This window comes from Agelaius phoeniceus, chromosome 16 (assembly GCF_051311805.1).
Source record: "Agelaius phoeniceus isolate bAgePho1 chromosome 16, bAgePho1.hap1, whole genome shotgun sequence".
NCBI classification, from domain to species: Eukaryota; Metazoa; Chordata; class Aves; order Passeriformes; family Icteridae; genus Agelaius; species Agelaius phoeniceus.
The window spans coordinates 3,609,409-3,619,660 of NC_135280.1; the positions used below are offsets into that span (position 1 = coordinate 3,609,409).

Consider the following 10,252-nt stretch of genomic DNA (forward strand, 5'->3'; position numbering starts at 1 on the left):
GGGGAGGGGAAACAAGGCAGAGGAAGGGAGGGAACAAGTACATCTCCAAAGGGACAGGGTGTGCTGGCAGGGTATTAATGCACCATTCACTCTCCTGCAACATTTGCAGAAATCCACCAGGATTTCAATGCATACTCACTAGGAAGGGATAAAACAAGCTTAGGAGATAAAAAAGCAACAGGCACTAGGACAGAAATACAAACAGCCTTAGACCAGAGGAGCAGCCTCAGCTCTCCTTATTCCTGTTCCATTCACAATCATTTGTTCCTCTTTTCCAGTTAAGATCAGGGCCTCAGCCTTGAGTGTCAGCAGTGTCCACTGAGTTACTGCCCTCACACTGGCATGGAGCCTGGAGCAGGCTCCAGGAGCTGGGTGACCATCCTCAGGGCCAAAGGGAGGGAGTCATTCACCTCCTTCTGAAACTGTGTGCTGGCCACAGGTGGGGTGAACACAAACTGAGCCACACTGGGCATTTTCAGCAGGTTCATGAGCTCAGTTGCACGTATAAGGATCTCCTCAAGGTCTTCCTCACAGTAAACAGAAGTGACAGCAGGGCTCTGCACAAATGTCCTCATCTTGGACAGGAACATGGACACTCTGCAGGAGAGAAGGACATGGATATCAGCTGGCAGGACCTTTTCACCCAGCCAGGTCACTGCTTCAGTGTGTAAACTCCAACAGAATAGTGCAGGTGACCAAGCATTAGTCAGCAGATGAATCCCACTCCTCCAAACTGTGCCCTTCCACAGCTCACCTCTGTCCTTTTTCAGTTCCATGACTCAATTATTAATTAACACCAACAAACCCCCATTTGGACCCTTGAGATCTGCACATTTCAACCCTTGGCGGGTGCTCACCTGGGGATCAAGTCCTGGCTGCGGGCTGCCAGCTTGGTCAGGGTGGCCATGAGGACACTGATGGCACGGGGGGCACAGCTGGGGGTGCTGGCCTGTGGCCTGAGCTGGGTGATCTCAAAGAGCACGGCCTCCAGGGTCTCGAAGAAGCGCGTGATCTGCTCCACCGTGCAGCGCTTGTCGTGCGACACCGACAGGAACTCGCCGACAGCCCACGCCTGGTGCCAGGCCAGAAGGGAGCACAGGGAAAGGGAACTGAATCATTTTTAGGGAACAGAAAATCAGATGAGAGTGCAGCTGGAGCAGCCCTGCTCACCATGTGGGTGAAGATGGCCTCCTTGCTCTGGATGTTGCTGACTGCTCCTGAGAACTCCAGGATCTCCGTGGACAGCTCCACCACGAGCGCAGGGCGCAGCCCGCAGAGCATTGCCAAGTTTGAGCCCAGAACCCTGGAGCAGAGACAAGGGCACAGCTCAGAGCAGGGCAACGTGGTGATGCTCAAAGCCAGGAGGGGCTGGCAGCACCCAGCCACTGGCACAGGGCTGTATCCTCAGGATGTTCCCAGCCAGGATGAAGGTGCAGCCCCCATTTTGCACCCTTCAAAGGTACCTCACAGTGGGTCAAAGCTGAAAAGGCTCCTCCAGGAGGAAGGGCTGGGAGCTGGGCTGTGCCTCCTGTCTCATCTTACCTGTACACATCCTCTTTAAACGCTGGCATCTCATAGAGCTGGTCACTCCTCTGCAGCAGCAGCACCACCAGCTGGTTTATCAGAGAGCCATCTGCAAACTGAAAGCCAGCCCTTGTTTCAGCAGGACCTGTGACATCCAGCAGCCAAACCCCAAAATAACCAGCCAGGTGAGACAGCTGGCAGAGAAACTGCCTGATCTAGGAGGGGAGCTGTGCACAAAGCAGCTATCAGGCACTCACTGTGCTCTCATCTTTCTCCTTTACAGCTGGCTGAGAGCACAGAATGAACCTGACACTGCTCCACAGAGCTCTTCTGTTTTTCTGGATCAAGTGGCCAGCTCAGTGCTGGTTCATGCCAGTACCAATCCCACCCTCCCCTCTCTCAGAGCTGCAGCATCTTCCCAATTTTGCATCTACAACTGCTCTTCACATAATAAGAGATCCCTGCAGCACAACTGGGAACTGAAATCCCCCAAAAGGACCTACCTCTGCCACCACCCTGAAAAAGAGCTCCAGTAAGACAGGGACAGTCTCTGCACACTGCACCACCCTGGGGCTGCCAGCCAGGGATCCCAGCAGCTGCCGAAGTGCAACCAGACTGTGGGCAGAAGAAGAGTCACTGCTGAAGGTTTGTTCCCAGTTGCCCTTCCCGATTCCCCACAAGGCCTTTGAGTGCTGGCAAAGCTGACAGAGGGAAGAGAAATCCACCTCACGGCAGCTCAGAGCAGCTGTGCCTTTCCCAGTAATCCCAGTGCTGCCTCCCAGAGCTGGATGGCTGAAGCACACTGCAGGCAGGCTCCTACCTGTCTGGAGCATCCTCGGGAGCAGACGTGGTGCGGAGGAGATACTGGAACATGCTCTTGTAGAGGGGATGGTGGAAGGCCTCCAGACACGTGGCTGGTTTCCCAGCTGGGTCAGCCCCAGCCTTCTCAGAGGCAGGAAGAGCTGCTGCCCTAGCAGAGAACACAGAATGTGCTGCACTGTGAGAATGGGCCAGGGCAGAGCTGGGATCCTGAACACTGAACAGCAATCCAGGTCTAATCCAGGCTCTCTGGAAGGCAGAGAGCCAACCTGATGAGCTCAGGCCCCCCATATTCAGGCAACAGTTTCAGACTTGCTTCTGTGTCTGGCCTGGGAAAGGGAAAAATGGCACTCTGTCCCTCAGTCATCCAAGCCACCAACATCAAGGATGGCTCTCTTTTCTAAGCACTCCAGAAAGAGCTGTAATGTCAGGAGGACAAGGAAGAGCAGAGGTACAGCCAGTTCCAGTCCTACCCCATCTTCATGGACACTCACAGCTCCTAAGATCTCAGGAAGAAAATTCTGTGTGCCTCCAGGAGAACAAAGCCAAAACCAGGGCTAAGAGCAGGAAAGGAAGAATAGGTATTTCACCTCTGTATTGAGGTGGTAGCTCGTGGAAGCCTCAAACATGTGACAATCATTTGGAGCTGGAAAGGGAGAGGGGAATGGCAACAGCTCCCTGAGCCCCAAAGACAGTCCAGTACTGAAATGTGAGAGCTGGGCACCTTCCCTTCCCATGTTCAACACATTGCTAAGAAAACTGGGCTGACATCTGTGCAGCCTTGTGTTAACCTGACTGCAGTGATTGCTCTGTGCCAGCTGAGGCTCAGGAGTGTGCACTGGGCTTTGGTCAGTGCTAAGATGCTGATTAACAAGTGAAAGGAAGGGAAGGTGCATTACCTCAGCTGGATGTCCAGAGCTGCTGTCAAGCAGGGCAGGTCAAGCAGCAAATGGAAGATCTCAATGGTTGTGCCTGGATCCAGCAGAAATGGGAGAAGGTCCACAAACTCAGAGATCAGAGATGGGCTGTTCCACGCCAGGAACTGCAAGGAACAAGCACAAACTGCTGCACAATCCCTGCTACTCCATCACACACCCAGACAACTCCACACTGTGACCAGATGTGATGAGAAGGGAAAGTCACTTCTGAAAAGAAAAAGTCTGAGGGTTTGGTCAAAACCCAGGAGCCTGTTAGAAGCTCAACACAGGCCTCTGGCAGCTGTTTCAGTGGCTGGCAAGCTGCAACTTCCTAAACTTTTCCAGAAACAAAGTGCTGTGTCCTGTGTTCACTGTGCTCCCCAGCCCTCTACAGTCCTGCCAACCCAGCCTCTTCTCTCCTGGCAGTGCTGAACACACCCAGAATCCTCCTCCCCTTCGAAATCAAACTTGTTTTTTAACAATCCTTCTTGCCTGTGCTCTCCCTAGCACTGCCATGAAAGCACATGGAGGGCTCTGGGGTACAAAAATGAAATTCTAGGGCACAGAAGGGGATGTGAAGCAGGCTCTCCCCTCTGCTCCAACACATTGTACCTTGAAGAGATTTGGGAAGCTCTGTCTGAATATGCTGGAGGAGTCTGTGAAGAGCTGGCTGTTGTCTTTGCAGAACTGGACAAATTCAAAGGCCAGTGATGGGTTGTGGAAGAGCTGAGCTGGGATATCAGTGAAGAGGTGTTTGTAGATGGCATCCGAGTCCACAGCTGCCAGTCTGCCTGGGAGGACACAGCACCTTGCTGAGCACAGCCCAGCCCAGCCAGCAGCCCTGCCAGGGCTCCAGGGGCCAAGACAGATCTGGGCTATGTTCCTCTAAAGAGCAGGGGACATCCCAGCTCCTGGGGTGGGATCATCCATACCAGAGCACAGGCAAGGTGGAATTACCAACTCTGGCAGGCAGCAAAGTGCCAGGACAAAAGTGCTGTGCTGGAATAGGCAAGACTGGATTGTGGAGGAGTGGGTGGGAGCTGAAGACTTACTGTGGTTCAGGAAGAACTGGGCAATGGGCAGCAGTGCCCTGGCATAAGTGGCATCCCCACAGATCCTGCTGTGCAGGATTTTCAGGAAGGAGGCAGCACGGCACACGTAGGAGGAGTCCTGTTTGCAGATGATGTCCATGATTGTCACTGCCTCAATGAGACACTGCAGGAGAGCAGAGATGAAGAATGGAATGGGGGAAACCACAACTCCCAGAGCTTGAGCCCCACCTCCGTGTACTTACAGCTTTTTGCAGGTCTCCATCATCTTTCTTCAGGGGTCCTGCCAGAGAAATGAGTCCAAGTTAAGCTTTGAGCCATCACAGGAACATGAGGCTGTCAGTTTGAGCACTAACCCTGGCTTCAGGGCAGGCAGGAACACAGACAGATCCTAAATTCAGGCCAATGAGAACCAAGTTTCACAGCCTCCCCTGCAAATCATGGAGGCAGAACACGACTGCTGCCTCCAAATCCTTCCCAACACCCCAGCTCAGGGCTGGTCAATGGCTTCCCCCAGCAGCTGCAGCAGGCCCCATCCCTAATAGAGGATTCCAGAGATCCCAGCCCAAAGGTGCAGCAGTATTTTGTGTTTTTCTCCCCCTGGCAGGACTCACGGCGGGTGCTCTGCTCCACAAGGCGCTGGCAGTACTCGAAGGCTTTGTCCCGCAGGCGCTCCCTGGGTGGGAGCAGCTGGCCAGGCGTGGCTGGAGCAGGGACCATGGATGTCACAGAGCTGTCCCCTCCTGCTGTGGCACCTGCACAGTGAACATCACACGTGTCAGCTCGTCACAGGCCATGGCACCCACGCAGCAGCCCAGCAACAGAAAGGCAGCTGATTGTCCCCAGGGGCAGAGTGAAGAACAGGAGGCTGAGGGAGAAGGGAATGTTACAAGAATATTAAGGAGATGCTGTCTCACATCATCCAGGCTTTCCTTCCTAGGAATCCATGGGGCTTTGTCTGAAAACAGGAGACTCACCCAACAAGTAATTCCCCAAGGAAGTATCAATAAGTATCAGTCAGGAGGTTTAGTGATATTCATTCCCAAACTTTCCCTGCTCCTAGTGCAAGATCTCTGAACTCTTGCCCATAATTCTGTCACTTAGAATGAGAGGATGGTTTGGGCTGGAAGGGATTTAAAGCTCATCCAGTTCCAAAGCCACTGCCATGGGCAGGGACACCTTCCACTATGTCAGGTTGCTTCAAGCCCTGTCCAATCCAGCCTTGAGCACTTCCAGGGATGGGGCAGCCACAGTTTCTCTGGGCAACTTGTGCCAGGGCCTCCCCACCCTCACAAGGAATAATTTCTTCCTAATATCTAATCAGTTTGAAAGAGAGGAATTCCTGGGCTGCTGGTGCAGCCACCTCATATGACAGATATCAGAGAGCACACAGCCTTCCTGGGGCTGCAGACCACACCTTCAATCCCTACCTGCATTAAGGGTGTCCAGCTCCTTGCCCCCATAGAACAGCAGCCAGTTTCTCAGCATGGAGAAAGTCTGCACGTTGAGCCACTGGTCCTGTGTGTAGTGCTGAGCCACTGAGAGCACTGTGAAGAAGTCTGTTGCAACAGCACCATCCACCTCTGTGATAGGAGCAGGCTGAGAGAGAAGATGCAGCAGGTCAGAGCCCCAGGCATATCCCACAAAAATGCTGAAGAACAGCAGCACTTCTAGACTACCCATTTCCAAAAGAATGTGATTCTGGGAATTCAAACCAGCAGGTAACAGACTAACAAATGCTCTAGTGAGGTCACCATGGCAACCCAGCACTCACCTGTTTGGTTCTGGGACTGGAGAAGAAGCCTCCAGAGGGTTGAGCCATTCCTTGCTGAATGCTTGCATACCTCAGCCAGTCAGCCAGCTTTTTACTGACAACATTGATCTGTTCTGTACAAAGGAAGTGACAGGGTCATTGCTAGATGGGGCAGAGAAGCAGCCTCTGCAACATGTCCCTGTTAACCCTCAATTCCTGTGCTTTTTCTCCAGCCTGGATCACTCTCTGACCCAGCAATCCATAAAGAAACTGGTACCCCAAGGTGGATGTTCTATACTCCTCATACCCCCTCAGGCAGGGAGTGAGTGCTGGAGCCAAGGACTCTGCTACCAGATCACCCAAGAGACACTTGTTCCTTTGTCTCCATCCACAGCTGCTGTTGGGAGGAATGTACAAAACCACTGTCACATTATTCAGGCAGTGTCAGGCTTCAGCTCTGCAGCCAAAGGCACAGCTCCCTCCCTGGGAACTCTCAGAAGCTGGGGCAGGTGATCCCTCCTGCTCTGCCAGCCCATGCACCCAGCCCAACATCCTCCCCCAAAGCTTCTCTGGCACACTGCATGAAGTTCACAAACCTCACAGGAAACTCCCAGAAACTTGCTCACAACTCCCCAGCATTTTAAGCCTGGAATGCTCTCCTAGGGTAACTCCCCACTACCCACCCAGTGCTGCCTCTCTGCTGAAGAGCACCTCTAGCTGTTCCTGCTGCTCTCCTGACCACGAGCACAGGCACATCTCTGTTTGTCTCTCTCTCTTGGCTTGATGCTCTTCAGGACAGCTACAATTTCACACTCCTGCTGCATGTGGAGACCTCAGCTCGAGCACATGTTCCTGTTATACAAATCCATGGCCAGGATTTGACTGGAAGGCCCAGTCCCAGTTCTGTGTGGTGGAATACATCTCACCCAGTAAGTTCCCTTTCCTCACAGCAGAGCTCTCTCATTTGACAGCACCTTCCAGCTGAGAGCCTTCTGATCAGTACCCAGACCACAGCCAGGTGGCAATCTCAGCCCTTCCTATAGATTTACCTTCTGTTAGGGATTCTGGGGAAAGGCTGATGACATTTGCCAGGACAGGAAGAAGGAACCGAGCACTCTGACCCTCGGGCAGTCTTCTTTCAAGGAGCTGCACAACACGCTGCCCCACAGCTGCCACTTCACCCTTATTTCCCTGAAAAAATAAAGAAGAGGTAAAGATAAATAATCTACCACTACTAGAGACCAATCTCCTCCACCAGGCATCAATACCAAAGTCAAACACAAAAATAACCAACAGCACAGGGGGTTTTAGCACATTTTACAGAGATTTTCTGCAATTTGAATTCACAGATCCCAAACTGTGGTGCTGCTTATGTATTTTTACATCCTGGAACTGCAGGACAGTCCCAAGGCTGGATATGGGAGAGAGGAGCTTTGTGAGGCAGCACATAAATAACACATTGCTGGTTTCTGTTTCATTTCCTTTAGTTAAGCAGACTCAGATGAATGTCAGAAACATTGGAGATGTTTCTAAGCACACAGTGAAACTCAGAATGAGAAGTTTCACAAAAATATTTTACCTTTAACAGGCACAATAAAAGTAAAAGAAGGAGAGGAAAAAGAGAAGTTTCTAGCTTGTTCCCTAGACAGCACTCAAAACAGGGAGATCCTCATGTTTGCTTCTCTTCATGGAGAATCTGGACCTTTGAAGTGTCATTTGCATTTACAGTTTTACATGTTTTGTAGGTTCTGTGTATGTTTTTTATATGTGAACATTAAAGCCAATATCATAAGGAGAATATCTAAAATCTTTCCCAGGTTCAAGCAACCCTGATTTGAAATCTATTCCAGCAGCCAGCTCTAAAGGGTTCTTTTTGGCTTCGAGGATCTCAGTGTCTAAACATGATAATTTTAAGCATTTTTTGTAGTTAAGTGCTATACACAAAAATCTGCCATTTTTTTCCCATGCAAAGCAGAATAATGAGAGCCTTTAAATAAACATTGAAATACCTCTGCTTTTTTCTACATACTTACAATTGATTTTCATTCTCCTTGAGCTCAGGGAGAAGCTCAGGAGCAGGGAACAATCAAAAAGCAAATCCATATTGAGAAGGGAAGATCTCTGATTTGACAGGTCATTTACCTGAGCCAGAAGGACAGAGGATACCAGGCTCAAGAGCTTTGTATCTTGAATCTCATCACAGGAGAGGACAAGATCGCTGCAAGGTGACATCTCTCTCAGGATGGCAGCACACAACACCTGAATCTGCTCAGGACTTTTGGGTGAGCACAGCACTGTCTGCAACTGTTCCACAAACTTGCCATCGAGCCTGCAAGAGTCACAGTAAACACCACTGCAAGGCAAGAAAAGATCCAGATGTTTATTTCCTGCATAATTTTGGCTTTGGGATGATCCCCCTTGACAGTGCCTAATGCCACTCACCACCTTCATTTCTGAGTGAAGCCTCAGTGACACCAACACTTGTTAACCTTGCTGCAAAAGGAGATGGGCACTTCTGCTTAGCAAGGGGGTGTAAAGCAAAGAGGGGCTTGGTGTTCAAAGTAAACCTAGGGTTTTCAAGGCAGCGTGTTATTTTAGAGCCCTTGCTTTTTGGTTAGAAGGTAACGCATCTCGAACACCCGGGGGGCACAAGGCACTCACTCACTTGCGGGGGTACTTGGTGGCGGCCACGGTGAGGTGCAGCCTCTGCAGCCCATCCACGGCCTCGGGGCCGGCCTCGGGGCCCTGCAGCAGGGCGGACACGCGGGCGGTGAATCTCCGCAGCTCCTCCTCCTGGATCTCCCTGCCGGGCCGGTCGGGGCTTGTCAGAGCCCGGGCCCCCTCGGGAAGCTCCGGGCTGCAGGGTCGGTACTCACCGCCCGCCCCTCCGCCCGGCCCCCCGCTCCCGCCACCGCCCCGCCCGGACCGAGGGGTCCGTGCCGCTGTCCCTGTCCCCCTGTCGCACCTGGCCTGCCGGAGGAAGCTCTCGGCAGCCGCCGTGAACATCCCGGCCCCGCCGCCGCCTGGGCCCGCCGCGCCGCGGTACGCGGCCAAAGCCGCCCCCCATGGGCGGGCGGTACGCGGCGCTGGCTCCGGGGGCACGCGGCGGCTGCTGCACGAAGGTTCCGCCCGGCGGGAAGGGCTCGCAGAGGCGCGGAGGGGGTGACCAAAATCCGCGCTGGTGGCTGCAAAGGGACTGTCCGAGGGGCTCCGTTATCATCCCCCACCTCAGGAGCCTGAGCACAAGCTGGGCTCTGAGGCCACCCCACTCTAGGCATTCAGACCTATGGAGAACATCATTACATGGCAGAGATGGGAGTTGGGGCTTCTGCAGCAGTGATGGTAAAAGACAATAAATGTATCAGCCTTTCCTGCAACCTGTTCATAAAACAGAGATTTCCAAAACGGGTACGAGATGTTAAACCAGCTGCTCAGTCTTCAGCACTCCCAGAAGTCAGAAATCCACCAGGACCTTCTCTCCTGACTGCTAACACAGCTGGAGCGGAGGAGATGCCAGGGGATGGGATTTGGCACTTTGCCTTTGGTAATTCCCTGCCCTGTGCTCTTCTGGCATTAAAGTTCATTAGCACCATGCCTGGGCAATCAGCCAGCAGAGCAGCAGCACGCAGGGAGCCAAAGACAGGATAATGTTAAAATACACCACCCAGAAAGGGCTCTGGATCAATACATTTGCTCACTGTGTACTGTGTTATTAATTTTTTAATTAGTCAATTATAAAAAACCCATCCTGTAGTAACTGAAGGGAGACTACAAGAAAGAGAGAAACTTTTTCCAAGGGCATGGAGTGACAAGACAAAGGGGAACGGCTTCAGACTGAGAGGGCAGGGTTTGATGGGATATTGGGGAGAAATTCTTCCCTGTGAGAGTGCTGAGGCCCTGGCACAGATTCCCAGAGAAGCTGTGGCTGCCCCTGGATCCCTGGAAGTGACCAAGACAGGCTGGACAGAGCTTGGAGCAACCTGGGACAGTGGAAGATGTCCCTGCTCATGGCAAGGATTGGAACGAGCTGATTTTTAATGTTCTTTCCAACCCAAACCATTCAATGGTTCTAAAATTCTATGAATTACAGCTACTCTATGTCAATTGAGGCCTTAAAATATATTACTATTTAATTTTGGAGCTAAGAATGTTTAGTCAAAATAAACCCAGAACTTAAATTGTAGCTGCAT

General features: G+C 52.0%; 1 protein-coding gene across 1 annotated transcript; it reads right to left on the reverse strand.

The window, feature by feature from the left end:
* Positions 1-190: 190 nt before the first annotated feature.
* AP5Z1 (adaptor related protein complex 5 subunit zeta 1) lies at positions 191-9,153 on the reverse strand. The gene is made up of 17 exons (XM_077186971.1): positions 9,028-9,153; positions 8,728-8,865; positions 8,205-8,391; positions 7,112-7,253; positions 6,084-6,196; positions 5,740-5,908; positions 4,924-5,064; positions 4,555-4,592; positions 4,313-4,475; positions 3,873-4,051; positions 3,243-3,385; positions 2,345-2,494; positions 2,028-2,139; positions 1,543-1,640; positions 1,171-1,303; positions 858-1,072; positions 191-597 (listed from the first exon to the last, which is right to left on the reverse strand). The coding sequence occupies exons 1-17, from the start codon at positions 9,066-9,068 to the stop codon at positions 333-335; spliced, it is 2,427 nt and encodes an 808-aa protein (XP_077043086.1). The 5' UTR covers positions 9,069-9,153; the 3' UTR covers positions 191-332.
* Between the last annotated feature and the right edge of the window lie 1,099 nt (positions 9,154-10,252).